General features: G+C 43.2%; 1 protein-coding gene across 1 annotated transcript in view; it reads left to right on the top strand.

Annotated features, from left to right (window-relative positions):
- Positions 1-18,157, top strand: part of LOC137561393 (chloride anion exchanger-like) — a 130,138-nt gene that overhangs the window by 45,717 nt on the left and 66,264 nt on the right. The window contains exons 3-6 of the mRNA XM_068272688.1: positions 452-591; positions 6,078-6,188; positions 6,273-6,421; positions 9,590-9,742. Coding sequence (XP_068128789.1) covers positions 452-591; positions 6,078-6,188; positions 6,273-6,421; positions 9,590-9,742 — 553 coding nt within the window. The remainder of the gene's footprint in view (positions 1-451; positions 592-6,077; positions 6,189-6,272; positions 6,422-9,589; positions 9,743-18,157) is intronic.

Here is an 18,157-nt window from a genome sequence, read left to right as displayed (position 1 = left end):
ACCTAAAATACAGCTTTGATAAGACCATGGGGTAGACAGAGTCTAATATACAACACAGTTAAACACCGCAGAATGTGTAGTTTCTGCACTAAACTTGTATATTTGTTTTTAAATAGCCCATAATATATAAATAGATATATGCTTATAATACTGTATATACTCCTGATAATTGGCTAATAACTACTTTGAAGAATATATTCATGTGCCTGCCAGGCAAAGTATAGGAATATATTTATTAAACAACTATCATATATTCTAATGCTTAACGGTGTTCATATACATAGTGGTTAGCTGTTACAGTACAATGTTACTGATTAACTTTGAAAGCACCCTTTCTTACCGTAGTCTTACTAAGCTCTTCAAATATAACATGCACAATAATGATTTATTTGTCATCTGTTCACACGGTTTCCTCCTAACTTAATGATTTTATTTTTATCTTTTTCTGCAGTTGTTCCTCACAGAAGGCTAAAAGTGTTGCCTTATCTTTCATTCCTGTCGCTTCTTGGCTCCCTGCATATCGATTTAAGGAGTGGTTTCTTAGTGACATCATATCAGGTGTTACCACAGGGCTTGTAGCGGTGTTACAGGGTAAGATCACCTTACTCATTATCCAAAGCGTAGATGAATATGTTGCATTTTCAAAGTAAAGTACTTTTGCCTGGCATTTTGTTTTCCCAAACGGTTGTGTTCCATGAATTAACATATGTCAGAGCAACATTTTCAGCATCGCATATGTTAAGATAACACAACTTGAAATCTACTTACAATTAACAGCATGGTGGCATACAGTGTGCCCGGTTCACACTTGCGTTTGCAGCCCAAACTGTCAGTTGAAATGGATCCGTTGAAGTCCGTTCCCATCCGGCTCCCTTCCGGTTCCGTTCAGTTTCTGTTCCGTTTGTATCCGTTTTTTTCATACGTTCTACATACGTTTTAGATCAGTTTCCGTTTTTTAAAGAGATAACATAGTGTATATTTACCTGAGGTCTGGAAGGTGTGGAAATGCACTGTGGTCATTGTTGGGGATAGCCTGCTGTGTGGACGTTATCGTTGGAGACAGAGACTGCTGTGTGGACCATGGATCCAGTATATTTATACAGCTTCTGGCTTGGAATAGCATCGTTCCTGATATTTACCTACTACTATGTGGGACGTAAGCGTGCTACTCGCAGGAGATGGTGGGTGCACCCTCTACTAATGAAAAGACAGAGGAAGGGACAGTTCCAGACGCTGTACCAAGACCTGAGACGACACCCAGAAAAGTTCTACAGCTACTGCCGGATGTCCATACCCCTGTAAGTATCCATACCTAAACAACCCACCCCCACAACCCCTTTTTCCATACTTAAAACACCCCACCCCAACGCCTTTTTTATAGGCAGTGTGTCGTCAACTTCCATTTTCCATTTGTTCCTATTGAGCTGCAAAACCTTCCGGATCAGCTCCGCAGGGCACAACGTTCAGGAAAAATAGGGTCTGCAGCATTTTTCCGGACCAGCCGCTGGAACGTAAAATACGGAAGGAAACGGATCCGGTGGGATAGACGGATGTGTACAGACCCATAGGTTATCATTGGATCCAATCTCGTCTGTTCTGTTTGTACAGTATACGTTCTGGATCCGGTCCGGAAAAAAACGCAAGTGTGAACCGGGCCTTACTGAACAGAAAACATTGGGGTTAATTTTGCTTCTCCAGTATTTTGGTTCTTGCTGCCATCTGAAGTAAGAGGGGCATGGAGGGTGCCATATTTATTTCCTTTTAAACATTGCCAGTTGCCTGGCAGCCCTGCTATTTGGCTGCAGTAGTGTCTGAATAACACCAGAAACAAGCCTGCAGCTAATCTTGACAGATCTGACAATAATGTCGGAAACACCTAATCTGGTGTATGCTTGTTCTGTGTCTATGCCTAAAATGATTAAAGGCAGAGGATCAGCAGATTAGCCAGGATAATATGGCAGCCTCCATATCCCACTCTCTTTAGTTGTCTTTTAACTTTACCCATAGACATTGTCTAAACCTAACCTCCACCTTCTACCTTGCATGACACTTAGCAAAACATCTTTCTAAGGCTCCAGCTAAAAAATTGAATCTAACCTTATCCAATTTTCTTACAAATGCCTAACACTGAACTAACCTTTTAGCTAACCATAACCCTAAACTACAATAAATTACTGAACTGAACTGAAACTATATCTAACCTGATGACTTCTCCTAGCCATAATTATGAACACTATTCTAGCCTTGATTTTCCAGGGCCTAAATGCCAGTAATTCTTCTTCTTTTTTTTTTTTTCTTTTTCATTATGGAGCATCTAGATAATTGCTTCAGGCACATATTTGCACAAAATGAAACAGTGGCAAAAACTGCTGCTTAACCCCTTCGGGACCTGCTGCCTACCCCCCCTTAAGAACCAGGTATTTTACATGCAGGGGGGGGCGCATTTGGGGGGGTCAGGCAGCCGGATCCCTACTGTGGGCACTTAGCTTTGGTCCCCCCTGGGTGGCCAGGTGTATTGATGGCAGCCTTTACTCACCTCCCAGGCTCCAGCGATGAGCAGCTGTAGACACCTCCGCTCTCGCTGGCTTCCCGGCTTGTGCTGACGCTAAGTCCCAGGTCGCGGCTTGATGACGTCATCAAGCCGGGACCCGGCACTTAGCGTCAGTACAGCAGGGATGACGGCCAGAGTGGAGGGGAGCGCCAATCGTCGGGGGACCGCCGCAGCTCTGTAAGTGATCACTATGATCCGCCAGCGATCATAGTGATCACGTGATCAGCAGCCATACGCGATGGCTGCTGATTACTGAGGGGAGATGTCAGCTGTCATATGACAGCTTAATTTCCCCTCTACGGTGCGCACGATCGCGTTGGGAAGGTTCTTTAGCGCAGACGTTGAATCAACGTCCAGTCAGGGCGGCAGCACCACCTGCTGGACGTAGATTTATTTTTTTAATTCAAAAAGTTTTTCTTGGAATAAGAAGTGTTGCATAGATATACAAGTACAAAAGGCTATTTTGTGCAAAGTGAAATATATCACAAGTGTACAGATACACATTCTGAAAATTATAATCACATCATAAGTGCAAAAGTGAAAAAAAGGGCAAAGTGCTATTAACCACTTGCCGACCGCACGCTTATACCGTGCGTCGGCAAAGTGGCAGCTGCAGGACCAGCGACGCAGTATTGCGTCGCCAGCTGCAGGCTGATTATTCAGGAAGCAGCCGCTCGCGCGAGCGGCTGCTTCCTGTCAATTCACGGCGGGGGGCTCCGTGAATAGCCTGCGGGCCGCCGATGGCGGCTCGCAGGCTAAATGTAAACACAAGCGGAAATAATCCGCTTTGTTTACATTGTACGGCGCTGCTGCGCAGCAGCGCCGTAAGGCAGATCGGCGATTCCCGGCCAATCAGCGGCCGGGGATCGCCGCCATGTGACAGGGGACAGCCTGTCACTGGTTGCACAGGACGGATAGCGTCCTGTGCAGCCCGGTTCACCAGGGGGGGGCAGGTAGGAGAGGGGGGGGGATTTTGCGGCGGAGGGGGGCTTTGAGGTGCCCCCCCCCCCCCCCGCAACACCCGGCAGGCAGGAGCGATCAGACCCCCCCAGCACATCATCCCCCTAGTGGGCAAAAAAGGGGGGCGATCTGGTCGCTCTGCCTGCACCCTGATCTGTGCTGGGGGCTGCAGAGCCCACCCAGCACAGATCAGCTAAAACAGCGCTGGTCCTTAAGGGGGGGTAAAGGGTGGGTCCTCAAGTGGTTAATCAAGAACAACAGCATATTATACATCTTCTAAATTCCAATATTTTAAACCCCCCCCTAATCCCAACCTCACCCCCCCCCCCCTCCCCTTCCCCCAGTGTTCCCCTTCGGTGGGTTGCTGGACGTAGATTCAAACTATGTTGGTTCCCAAAAGGGTAAAGTGGATCCGAGACAAACTTTTGCTGCCTTCATTTTCTGTTTAGTTTATTGGGCATTCATCCCCAAAATGCTTTTTTTACATTTTATTTATTACCTAATTGCATGTAAATGAATGTATCCACACCCCAGCTCCTCCAGCGCCTAGGCATTCTGAGTCTCATGCTGCAAGTGCTTATGAGAGCTTAGCCTGGGGAATAGGAGGCTTTTGCTGAAGCATGCACGAAATTTCAGAGGTGAGGGGGCAGAGAGAGAAGAAGAGCGGAGTGGAGTTTTCACAGGCTTAGGGGTGGAGATACAGAGCAGCTTGCCTGTGTAATGATGACAAGCAGAATATGGCTGCTCTGAATGTATCATAGGAGGAAATAATGATATACTGTTGAAGCTGTTTATAGCTAGATTTACTGTGTCAACCATATAAACTTTAGATAAGATATATAGACAAGTTACTTGCTATAGTTAATTTTTCATCTTGGATCTGCTTTAAAGAAAACCTGTAATGATTGCAAAAAAAAAGGGTTTTCACTTACCTGAGGCTTCTGCCAGCCCCCTGCAGCCACCCTGTGCCCATGCCGGTACTCAATGATCCTCCAGTCCCCCGGTGTGGCTGAAAACTAAGCCACAGCGGGGGACTAGAGGATCGTTGAGTACCTGCACAGGGTGATTGCAGGGAGCTATTAGAAGCTGGAACTATTTTTTTTTAATCATTACAGGTTTCCTTTACTAATTGGCTTCCCCCAAAACTCCTCCTGGAGTTGGAATTAGGGCAGCTATTTATTTATGTTTGCAACAGAATGTTTCTCCTCTGAATGTCCAGTATATATATATATATATATAGCTGTGTGTTTTAGCATCTTAATACACAGGATGGAAGTCTGCAGAAGGCGTATTGGCCAAAAGCTTACTTTTTATGTATCTCCAAGTTAACCAATAAATGGTATCATCCTGATTTTTACAGCTCGCTAGCACAGTACAACATTCGACTGCTCCCAAAATTGGTAACAGAGTTTTTACAGGCATTGTACTGCCATCTGCTTAAAAGACACTAAATTATAATGATTAGTTTAAAGGGAAGGTTCAGGGAGGGAGGTAAAAAAATAAAAATCAATATCCACTTACCTGGGGCTTCCTCCAGCCCGTGGTAGGCAGGAGGTGCCCTCGCCGCCGCTCCAGAGGCTTCCGGTCGTCTTCAGTGGCCGACCCAACCTGGCCAGGCCGGCTGCCAGGTCGGGCTCTTCTGCGCTGCAAGGACGGGCTCTTCTGCGTCCCACGCGGTCACGCTGACGTCATCGGATGTCCGCCAGGCTCTACTGCGCAGGCGCAGTAGTTCTGCGCCTGCGCAGTAGAGCCTGGCGGACGTCCGATGACGTCAGCGCGCCCGCGTGGGACGCAGAAGTGCCAGGCCTTGGAGCGCAGAAGAGCCTGACCTGGCAGCCGGCCTGGCCAGGTCGGGTTGGCCACCGGAGACCACCGGGAGCCTGCGGAGCAGCGGCGAGTGCACCTCCTGCCTGCCACGGGCTGGAGGAAGCCCCAGGTAAGTGGATATTGATTTTTATTTTTTTACCTCCCTCTCTGAACCTTCCCTTTAAGCTTCTCCGAGGAGCGCTGAGAAAATATATCAGTAATAACATGGGTATGAAATCAACTTGGTAAATATAGATGTGACCAGTACTCGTAATCAAAGAAGGCTTTGATCAAACTTCTGTTTTATTCAGAACATGTCATCATGCATACATCATGCCATATAGTGACAAAGGATGAATATGCTGAGAACTTTCAATAATTTCAATGGTTCATGAGCAACAATTCACAGCAAAGGATAGACCAGTGAGATACCTCATGCAAAAGACCTGTTGAGAGATTGCTTCCATGGTAACTGCAGTCACATGCTCACCGTATTAGCATAAACTGCATACTCAGTACTGGAGGCGTGACCGCATCCTCATAGCTTCCGAAGGCGGTGCTCAAGACACACAGTTCTCCAGTTACCCAGCAATCCTTTGGCCGCTTGGGAACAGACATTTGCACTTACAGTAGATTACCAGGAGCACAGCCAAGAACTCATTTGTTTGGTGTAAAATAAATAAATACACTTTGATTTATCTCCTTTATATTAATGTATTATGTCACATTTTATAAGTTGTAACATATTTGTGTATTTTAGGTTTGGCATATGCACTTCTTGCTAATGTCTCACCGGGCTACGGGTTGTATACATCATTTTTCCCTGTTGTAGTCTACTTTTTCTTAGGAACATCTAGACATATATCAGCAGGTAAGCTATGCGTACAATGAATATGATATATTGGCTATATGTATAAATGATTACTTGTAACACTTAACGTGCTTATTTGTTCAGGTCCTTTCCCAGTTGTGAGCCTAATGGTTGGTTCTGTTGTAGCCACACTTGTACCTGAAAATGGAAACTCCACTGTTTACGATGCTGCTTTTGAAAACCAACGAATAATTGTAGCATCATCTCTAACTTTCCTGATTGGAATCATTCAGGTCTGTATGTTTAGACATTGGTGACTGCTAAACATTATTCTCCTGCTGTTTCTTTGAAAAGAGGAACACAGTAAAGGAATAATTTTAATAAATATTTTCTATAGAATGTAAAAGACTGAAAACTTAGCTGTAATTTCAAATATTTTCCTAGTCCTGTATTGACACTAATTGACACAGTATGTTTTATCTGTGCATAAATTGTTTGGTTAGCTGAGGTCAAATGTACCCATTAAACATTTATATGCCAAGACTGCCAATTACTGATTTAATCTTCATTTGTTGCACAATGCACATACAACCTTCCCCTGCACCCTTCTGGCTGTCATCCAAGTACTGATTAGTGCATGGACTTCAGGTTCCTACTCCTTTTTTCAAATGATGGTATCATTTAATAACTGAGTACAGTCAGTGAGCACAGTATGAGCAGCAGAGTTTCTGGCACCTTTTCAGAAGCCCTCCCTACATTTCCTGCTTGTGTGACACCATTGAATTTAAAGGGGCACTATGGCGAAAAATGTAAAAAAAATTAAAATATGTGCAAACATAGACAAATAAGAAGTATGCTTTTTTCCAGAGTAAAATGAGCCATAAATTACTTTTCTCCTATGTTGCTGTCACTTACAGTAGATAGTAGAAATCTGGCAGAAGCGACAGGTTTTGGACTAGTCCATCTCTTCATGGGGGATTCTCAGCAAGGCCTTTATTATTTATAAAGATATTCCCGTAAAAACGATTAATACAATGATGCTGGCCAGCTTCCCTGCACAGTTGTTTGGCAGTTGGACAGAGCAACTGCCATTCACTAAGTGCTTTTGAAAATAAATCACTGCGAATCCCCCCATGAAGAGGTGAACTAGTCCAAAACCTGTCACTTCTCTCAGATTTCTACTACCTACTGTAAGTGACAGCAACATAGGAGAAAGTGATTTATGTCTCATTTTACTCTGGAAAAAACGAAGTTCTTATTTGTCTATGTTTGCACATATTTTACATTTCGCCATAGTGCCCCTTTAAGTCCTAGATGCCATCAAGGAAGAAACTCACTGACAGCAGTAAAAATTTGACTGAGGCTATAGCTGTCCTAAATACTTTTTTGTTTGTTTTTCAACTGCTGTCTTAGGCTAGGTTTACAGTGGGAAGTTGCGGTGCTGCGTGATAAAGTCTTATAAGTCAGTTTACCACACTACAATGATAAGCCTATGGGATGTTCACAGTGCGATGTTAGCGTCGCATTCTAACGTGTAGAATTATGGTGCTGCAGTGCATTACCACTAAACGCACTCGTTACCAGGTACAAGAAAGCATACTTTTCATTGCCTGTGCTTTACTGTACCTACTTTATGCGATGGTAACACAGCGTTAATCTGCGTTACCACTTCTTTTTTTGCATTGTGTTGTAATGCTGCATTGTAACTATACTGTTGCATCACAACACAACGTTCCACTGTAAACCTAGCCTTAGTCCCTGATGAAAAGATAAGCTGACTTTGTATTTGAACAAGAAAAGCATCATAACGCTCTCCTGCAGCACCCAACACTAAAATTACATTTTGAGTGAAGATGGACTGTGCTTACAACTCTTTCTTATTTTATTATATAGCTCAATACGTAACATATCAACCAGGGTTGACTCTCCTACATTAGATATTTACCTAATATATTAACAAAAGGCAAATGTTACTGACCACAGAAGAGAGTGGTGCATTTACAATAGTGGGGGTTTTTTTCAATGTTTAGCTTTATTCTACCTAGATGAAAGCATAATACTAAATATTTATCTTTCAGCTGGCTTTAGGTCTTTTGCAAGTTGGCTTCATAGTCATCTACTTGTCGGAACCTTTAATCAATGGTTTCACAACTGCTGCAGCAGTTGAAGTTGTGGTGTCACAATTAAAATATGTTTTTGGAGTTAAAATTCCATCATTTAGTGGGGCTCTATCAAATTTCTATGTAAGTATAACTTGTATATAAATATATATTTATACTGATAGATGTTTATTGCTGCATTGTGAGAATTGTCTAACATGTGGCTGAGTGGATCAAGTTAAAATTTGAATCTGATTATTTATGTATGTAGATCTTGCTGTGGACTAGGGTCACTGGCGTAGCTAAGGAACTATGGGCCCCAGTGAAAGTTTTACATTGGGCCCTCTCCAGCACTCTATACATAACAATTGATGTGGCGCTCCAAAACCTGCCACAGTGTCAGAGGTGCAAGAACGGGATGGTGAACAGTTTATTAATGATTACTACTATTCAAAGCATTTATAGAAGTGATCATTACACGCACATGAGATGACCAATAAAGAGATAATACTGCGATCAAGGGAGGGCCCCTAGGGGCCCTTCTGGCCCAAGGCCCCCGGTGTGGTCCCAACCTCTGCACCCCCTATTGCTATGTCTCTGACAAGGGTTCCAATGTTTGTGCTTATATAAGCAACACCATTAATACTATAAGTAAAATAGGTAACTTTTTATAGTTGCATCGAAAACATAACGCAAAAACTTCTATTTGAGACATTTTTACAGAGTAGTTCAAAAATACCATGACAATGGCAGTTTTTGTGCAGTGGTTTAAAGAAGACAACTGCTCTGTCTTCCCTGTCACTGCTATTTAAAAGAGATAAAGATAAAAGACATCTCCTCTGAGATTCTAAACAGTTCAGCTATACTCAGAGGGAGAGAAGCATCAGGCCAGACTGACAGTGAATTGATCAGGGATAGATGCTGAACAGAAAACGGTAGAGCCTAAAATATGTTTGCATAGATGTTTAGTAGATGAAGAATTGAAAGTTCCCATACCTTGTAGGGTCATATATATATATATATATATATATATATATATATATATATATATATATATATATATATATATATATATATATATATATATATATATATACACACCGAATTCAACTGGATCACTTTGTGTGTTGGTAATGGGCAGTGTACTTGTTTTTACTGTTTGGGATACGTCCTTGAATAAAATTGTTATACATTTTACACCTGTGTGCAGTTGTAGTTGTCATGACATGCAAACCATGGATTGCTTTTTTTTTGTGTATAATGGTGTCTTAACTTTTTTTCCATGGATATGGATTTGTTAGTGCTCTGTTTTGTTGTGGTACACATGGTAATGCCTGTCTATCTTATTCCATTTACTTGCAGGCTCTGGAAAGTATTTTTTCACAGATCACAAAAACAAATATTGCTGATCTTGTCATAGCAATTATAATCATGGTCTGTGTCTACGTTGTGAAAGAACTTAATGCACGGTACAAGTCGAAATTGCGGGTACCAATTCCTATAGAAATTATAATGGTAAGTGGAGCATTCTGTCTCTTAATACAGTAAGACCTTGGATTGAGAGTAACTTGGTTTAAGAGTGCTTTGCTTTATAATTTTTGTGAAACTTTGTTAAAGCCACACACAAAAAAAATAAAATAAAAAGGTTGGGGCGAGCCAACAGATGGCAATGATTCTGTTACTATAGTAAAATTATTGTTTACATTTTTATTTTATACTATTTTACTATAACTGTTTTTGGAATGTAGAACAAATCAACTGGGTTTCCATTAATTATTATGGGGAAATTTGCTTTGATATGAGTGCTTTGGAGTACAAGCATGTTTCTGGAATTAATTATGCTCACAAACCAAGGTTCCACTGTATTAGTAACCAATAAAATGTCATATGTGAGCAGTAGATGTTAGGAAGATAAAAATTGAAAATTATATTCTTTGCTCCCTCATGTCACCTGGGTATGCTTCACTGTCTGGCCCGCAAAGACTTCTACATCATTTTATGTATACTCTGGCCCCCCAGCAGTCTGAAGTATGTATTCTTTGGGTTATAAGAATATATCTAGGAAGAGTAATTTTATATACACTGATTAGTCTTATTTTTTTTTGAAAAAAAGGTTTTTTTGCCATACAATCACCTCACACACATAGATATTGTGCAGCAATCTCCATATGGGACAACAGAGTTAAGTTAAGTTATGAAGTTAAGTGTGGTCTGGTGTTAGTCGAGGAGCAGAAATGCAGACATCCAACCAACAAATGTTAATTCCAGTGTTACTTTTACAGTTAATCATTAAAGGTATCACCGGAATCAACATTTGTTGGTTTGATGTCTGCATTTCTGTTCTATCAATGATGTTGCATGGTGCTTTGAGGGAATATACCGTATTTTTCGGACTATAAGACGCACTTTTTCTCCCCCAAAGGTGGGGGGGAAAAGTTGGTGCGTCTTATAGTCCGAATACTAAATTTTGTGACTGCCGCGATCCTTCCTCTTGTCCCCTCTGGTGTCTGCTGTCCCCCCCCCCCTTTGATATCCCTGTCCCCTGCCCATCCCTTCTGGTGTACACTGTCCCTCTCCCCCTCTCTGGTATCGCTGTCACCCATCCCCGTGACCCCTCTGCTCTCATCTGTCCCTTTAACATAGATGCCGAGAGCGCTGCAGATTACTAAGTATCGGTATATACACACCGAGGGAAGGGGCCACACATCTTCACATATCCCTCCTCCACTCCGGTGTCCTTTACCCCCCGATGGAGATCGCTGCAGGTTACCGGCAAGTTTTTTCAGAACACGGGAGGGAGCCACACAGCTTCGGGACGCAATGCCCAATCAGGCAGGGGGCGCTGCCCGAGACAGCCAATCACAGCCCTCTCTGCTCACTTCTTCCTCCCAATCACCAGCCCGGCTGATAGAGCCTTTGTCCCGCCCTCCAGACTATCGGGAAGTCTGTGATTGGACGTCTTGCGCAGCGCCCCCTGCCTGATTGGGCATTGCGTTCCGAAGCTGTGTGGCTCCTTTCCGTGTTCTGAAAAAACTTGCCGGTAACCTGCAGCGATCTCCATCGGGGGGTAAAGGACACTGGAGTGGAGGAGGGATATGTGAAGATGTGTGGCCCCTTCCCTCGGTGTGTATATACCGATATTTAGTAATCTGCAGCGCTCTCGGAAGATGTGTGGCCCCTTCCCTCGGTGTGTATATACCGGTACTTAGTAATCTGCAGCGCTCTCTGCATCTATTTTAAAGGGACAGATGACAGCAGAGGGGTCACAGGGATGGGTGACAGCGATACCAGAAAGGGGGGAGGGGGACAGTGTACACCACAGGGGATGATGGGCAGGGGACAGGGATATCAAAGGGGGGGGGGGACAGCGAACACCAGAGGGGATGATGGTCAGGGGACAGCAGACACCAGAGGGGGGGGAGGGGACAGCAGACACCAGAGGGGGGGGGGCAGCAGACACCAGAGGGGGGGGGGACAGTAGACACCAGAGGGGATGATGGTCAGGGGACAGCAGACACCAGAGGGGGGGGGGCAGCAGACACCAGAGGGAATGATGGGCAGGGAACAGCAGACACCAGAGGGGGGGGGCAGTGTACCCCAGAGAGAATGATGGGCAGGGGACTGCAGACACCAGAGGGGGGGGGCAGCAGACACCAGAGGGGATGATGGGCAGGGGACAGCAGACACCAGAGGTGGGGGACAGCAGACATCAGAGGGGATGATGGGCAGGGGACAGCAGACACCAGAGGGGGGGACAGTGTACCCCAGAGAGAATGACGGGCAGGGGACAGCAAACACCAGAGGGGGGGGGGGGGAACAGCAGATGAGGCCGTGGGGATGCAGGAGGAAATGAGGACACAAGATGTACAAGGAAGGCACAAGGGGGACAATAATTGGGGCAGAACATATACAAGATGCTCCTGGACCATGGACGCACCAGGTTTAGTATAATATTTTTTTTTCTATGATTTTTAGGTTCTAAACTTGGGTGCGTCTTATAGTCCGGAGCGTCTTATAGTCCGAAAAATACGGTAGTTTCTTTGTGCTAAAAAATATTTAAGTAAAAGTATGATGATTGCCACTTATGGCCAGCAGATGGAGCTGTAATTAAAAATATTGATATCATTAGGTGCATGGTATCCTGCATTGAGATATGGATCTGTTAATTTAGGTGCAGATCGCACCCAATAATTTGGGCGCCTCCATAGGTCCCTGTAGAAATTATGGCTATGGTGGTACCAAGAAGGTAATTTGGTCACTGGAGCTCCATTATACTATAGCAGAACTCTGGATTTCCAAATTTGTAGTGGGAGTGGCGGGATTTAGGTGTAGGTAGAGCGTTTAGTGTTACAATAGAAAGCGGCATTGTTAGGTGTAGGTGGGAGGGTTAGTGTTAGGCGGAGGTAATGGAGGGGTAATGGGAGTGTTATGATGTACCCTTACAATAAAGGATGAGCTTCCTATAGGTTCCCACAAACCAGTGGTCCTCAAACTAAGGCCCGCGGGCCGAATGTGGCCCCATGAGGCTTTTTTTCCAGCCCCCCACTCACAAAATGTATTATAGATACGGTCAGCTACAGCTTTAAATATTGGTGGTCTGCATATAGAATGAAGTCAGGAAGCAGTAATTCGCTGGTTTCCAATCAAATTCCACATCAGGTGACACTGTTGTCCAATTGGACTGAAGGTTGTCACCTGGGTATGCTTCACTGTCTGGCCCGCAAAGACTTCTACATCATTTTATGTATACTCTGGCCCCCCAGCAGTCTGAAGTATGTTGACCCAGCCCTCGACCCAAAACGTTTGGGGACCCTTGCCATAAACGGTACAATTTTTTAATCATATGCAATCTTTCGATGCAATTTGAACGATCTTAACTAATTGGGAGGCAATTATCAATTGTTCCCATTAGCTGAACGATCTAAGGCTTAACATTCTAATTCAATTATAAAATCCATCTTTCAGATCAATAATTTTTCTTTTTCTGATCGACCACAGAATTGTATCACATTAAGTTGCACCACAAATGCCGCAGTTTACTATACAATGTGATCATAAAAACTGCGGTGAAAGATCTAATTTGAAGAAAAAATTGTATCATTAATGGGCACCTTCAAGACAGTTTGACTGCTGAATCTAGTTAGATACAGCAATTTTTGTTTCTCAAAGCAGATGAAGTTCGTTATGGACAGTACATAGAGAAATACATTTTGTAGCAGGATAACAGAGGCGCCAGGTAGAGTAAAATTAATTAAAATCGTTAAAAAGGGCGAAGTGGGTGGACTCACCTGCCTTCTGGAAGAAATGGCCGGACAACGGGCAAATTACTTGCAGTTTAAAGTAACATTTAATAATAACTCCAAAAGTGCAACGCGTTTCACGGGTAACAGTCCCGCTTCTTCAGGCAAACGATTTTTGGAGGGTACTGGGGGAAGGAAAAAAGGAAACAAGGGAATTGCCAGAGGAATGCAAATACCAAGAACCAAAAAGATGCACCACAGATCTACAACAAAATGATGTGCAAAGCGACATATAACAGCAAAATATGCATAAACAATAAATAATGTGCAGATCACATATATAAAGTGGCTAGTTGCATATATAAAGTGGCAGTGCGTACAACCAAGGAATAAACACCATATAGCAGCCAATTCTGCATATAGCAGTAAATTATGTATAAAAATTTAAATAAAAACAATGTGCAAATCACATATATAAAGTGACAATGCATACAGCCAAGGTATAAATGAAGTTAGACCTTTCCTATTAAAGGTGACGCAATGGTTGGGCTTAAAGGAAAGGTTCAGGGAAACCTGTAAAAAAATAAAAATCCCTATCCACTTACCTGGGGCTTCCTCCAGCCCGTGGCAGGCAGGAGGTGCCCTCGCCGCCGCTCCAGAGGCTTCCGGTCGTTTTCGGTGGCCGACCCAACCTGGCCAGGCCGACTGCCAGGTCGGGCTCTTCTGCGCTCCAAGGACGGGCTCTTCTGCGTCCCATGCGGGCGCGCTGACGTCATCGGACGTCCTCCGGGCTGTACTGCGCAGGCGCAGTAGTTCTGCGCATGCGCAGTACAGCCCGGATGACGTCCGATGACGTCAGTGCGCCCGCGTGGGACGCAGAAGAGCCCGTCTTTGGAGCGCAGAAGAGCCCGACCTGGCAGCCGGCCTGGCCAGGTCGGGTCGGCCACCGAAGACGACCGGAAGCCTCTGGAGCGGCGGCGAGGGCACCTCCTGCCTGCAACGGGCTGGAGGAAGCCCCAGGTAAGTGGATAGGGATTTTTATTTTTTTACAGGTTTCCCTGAACCTTCCCTTTAAGGTGCAGACTATCATAGGCAAACAGGGTGTTTCCATTAAAGAGGAGTGGAAACAGAGTGTAATAAGGCTACTATGCTGAAATTTGTATTTAAAAGGATAGAAGGGTATTGGGGAGTGAAAAAAATCATTTACTTACCACTGTCTGGTCAAGAGCTGGGTATAGCGCCTCTGTAGGGTGTGAAGCACTCTATCTCTGCTCTATGCAGAATTGGCTGCTATATGTTGTTTATTCCTTGGTTGTACGCACTGCCACTTTATATATGCAACTAGCCACTTTATATATGTGATCTGCACATTATTTATTGTTTATGCATATTTTGCTGTTATATGTCGCATTGCACATCATTTTGTTGTAGATCTGTGGTGCACCTTGTTGGTGCTTGGTATTTGCGTTCCTCTGGCAATTCCCTTGTTTCCTTTTTTCCCTCCCCCAGCACCCTCCAAAAATCGTTTGCCTGAAGAAGCGGGACTGTTACCCGTGAAACGCGTTGCACTTTTGGAGTTATTATTAAATGTTACTTTAAACTGCAAGTAACTTGCCCATTGTCCGGCAATTTCTTCCAGAAGGGAGGTAAATCCACCCACTTCGCCCTTTTTAACGATTTTAATTAATTTTACTCTACCTGGCGCCTCTGTTATCCTGCTACAAAATAATTTAATCCACCCTTGGTGGAGGGGTGTATCCCCACTTTTTCCCATCTACAGAGAGCGACTTCTTAGACCTGAGCAGGGTCAGGTTATAATTCTCCCCGCCTGCTCGCCCAGTGGTTGCCTTGGTGGCGACCTACCTTTGTGAGTATAATCACCTTCTTTATCACCAGATACCATTACATTGACATACTACACCATATCGGGCTCTCGGTTTCCCTCTCTTCACATTAGAGAAATACATGTTAGTAAAAAAAAAAAAATGTATTAATTATCTCTAACGTGAGCAGAACATTTCAATATAAACTATGTATAAAAAACATGAGAACACTGTGAAGTTCACAGCTCAGCATATAACACCTGTAACAGCTTGCTTTTCTTTGTCTTTTGTCTTTGTGTTTTCTTCCTTTAAAAAAAAAAAGAAAGAAAACAGGAACAATAAGGCAACGTTTTGAACTTGGATGGTCATCTTTTTGTCTGAGTTGATGGATCTTATTGTCTCTGGAACTTTGGATAGCATGAAAAAGATCAATCATAATAAACAAAGAGGAACTGTAATGCCATATAGTAGAATGCAGTAAATTATTCAGGATACCCACTTTTACCTTAATTATCCTGGTTTAAACATGAGAAACAATTCCTATAGCCATATATCTCTGTACAATTCTCCTCCCCAGAGCTTTTCCGGGAGACCAGGAATTCTCAGTATACAAACATTCCACAGAGATCACCTGCCAGTAGTAAAGATGTCACCACCTGTGATAAATTTCACAATGTAAATCAGGGAGAGGAAATGGTAAGGAAAGAGGTTACAATGGGCAAACAATGAAAAAAAACTATTTATACATGCATATTGTTAAAAAAAAAAAAACAATTATGTTATTTTCACTACAGTTCCTCTTTAAGATCCATCACAATAAAACAATTCAATTACCTTCCGTGAAAGAGAATAATAAGCTTATACAACATAAGAGTTTGAGTAGACCTCGTGTCATGAAAAACAAATATAATATAAGCAACACCTAGATTATAAGGAGCTGGGTGGTTTGGAGGGATGGCGCTGCTAGGTTGCTGCTCTTGTCATGGTAGGAAGAATTGTGTTTACAGATCATAGATTCCTGCAAACTCTTACTTTCTGTCAGGATGCCCTCCACCCAGTAACATCTATAGGCAGAGTAGCATTTACAGTATCTCACAAAAGTGAGTACACCTCTGACATTTTTGTGAATATTTTATTATATGTTTTCATGGGACAACACTGAAGATGTGACACTTTGGTACAATTTAACCACTTTACCCCCGCGCGTACGTATTTCTCCGCCCCTTTTTCCATCCTTTAAAAACCAGGGACGGAGAAACACGTACTTTCCGCGTTCCCGACGCTGCCCGCGCTCCCGCTCGTAAACACGCCGCCCGCCGCTAGTAAAACCGCCGCCGCCCGCTCGCCCAGAGATCAATGAACGGGAAAATCCATTCCCGTTCGTTGATCTAAGCCCCGCAATGATCAGCTGCTCTCCTATGGGCAGCGCGATCATTGTGAGAAAAAACTCACGTGTCCAGCCTCCTTATTCTTCCTCCAAGCTTCCGGAAGGAAGCTTGGAGGTCGCATTAAAACAAAAAGTTACTGTGGCCATCTTGTGGCCAAATAGTAAACTACACCCTACACATTTTTCACATACAAATAAATGACTTTTACACATAAAATTAACTCATTACCTCCCACACTCCCCATTTTTTTTTTTTTTTTGTAATTAAAAATTTTTTTTAAAATTTACAATTAAAAAAAATACATAAATAGTTACCTTAGGGACTGAACTTTTTAAATATTTATGTCAAGAGGGTATAACACTGTTACTTTATAAACTATGGGCTTGTAATTAGGGATGGACGCAAAACTGAAAAAAATGCACCTTTATTTCCAAATAAAATATTGGCGCCAAACATTGTGATAGGGACATAATTTAAATGGTTTTATAACCGGGACAAAAGGGCAAATACGTTTCATGGGTTTTAATTACAGTAGCATGCATTATTTAAAAACTATAATGGCCGAAAACTGAAAAATAATTATTTTTTTCCCCACATTTTTCCTATTTTCCCATTAAAACACATTTAGAAAAAAATAATTCTTGGCATAATGTCCCACCTAAAGAAAGCCTAATTGGTGGCGAAAAAAACAAGATATAGTTCATTTCATTGCGATAAGTAATAATAAAGTTATAGACAAATGAATGGAAGGAGCGCTGAAAGGTGAAAATTGCTCTGGTGCTCAGGGGGTAAAACCCCTCAGTGGTGAAGTGGTTAAAGTAGTCACTGTACAACTTGTATGAAAGTGTACATTTACTTTCCCATCAAAATAACCCAACGCACAGCCATTCATGTCTAAACCCCTGGCAACACAAGTGAGTACATTACTATTGTGCACAATTGCACCTAATTGTTCATTACAAGTACTACTGTTGCCATAAAGGTTAATACTGTGTACATTTCCACATCATTCTGTGTATCTACTGTTATTGTAATTGTTGATACTATTCATATTTCCATATGGAATAGTGAATAAAAGTTCCTTAGGAAGTCATATGACCACACTTTCTTTATTCCTTATTAAAACCCCTGTTCCTGATGCTACATCCCTCTTTAGTGTTTCAAATGTAAACGCAACCCTCACCCTACAAACTATAAAACTACAGTTTGGATGGGATTCAAAATATTGGTTCGCTAAGCAGGTAGGCCTAAGAAAACTACAAATCTGGAACATTTGTTTGTAATGTTGCACATTTGAAATATATACAGTACCTTTAACCAGTTTACCCCCGCCCGTACGAATTTCTCCGTCCCTTTTTCCATCCTTTAACCCCCAGGGACGGAGAAATCCGTACTTTCCGCGCTCCCGCCGCTGCCCGCGCTCCCGCTCGCTCTAGCGCACATTCCCGCGGGTAAACACGCCACCGGCCGCTCGCCCGG

This window comes from Hyperolius riggenbachi, chromosome 3 (genome assembly GCF_040937935.1).
Source record: "Hyperolius riggenbachi isolate aHypRig1 chromosome 3, aHypRig1.pri, whole genome shotgun sequence".
NCBI classification, from domain to species: domain Eukaryota; kingdom Metazoa; phylum Chordata; class Amphibia; order Anura; family Hyperoliidae; genus Hyperolius; species Hyperolius riggenbachi.
This window is presented reverse-complemented; position numbering and strand designations above follow the sequence as displayed.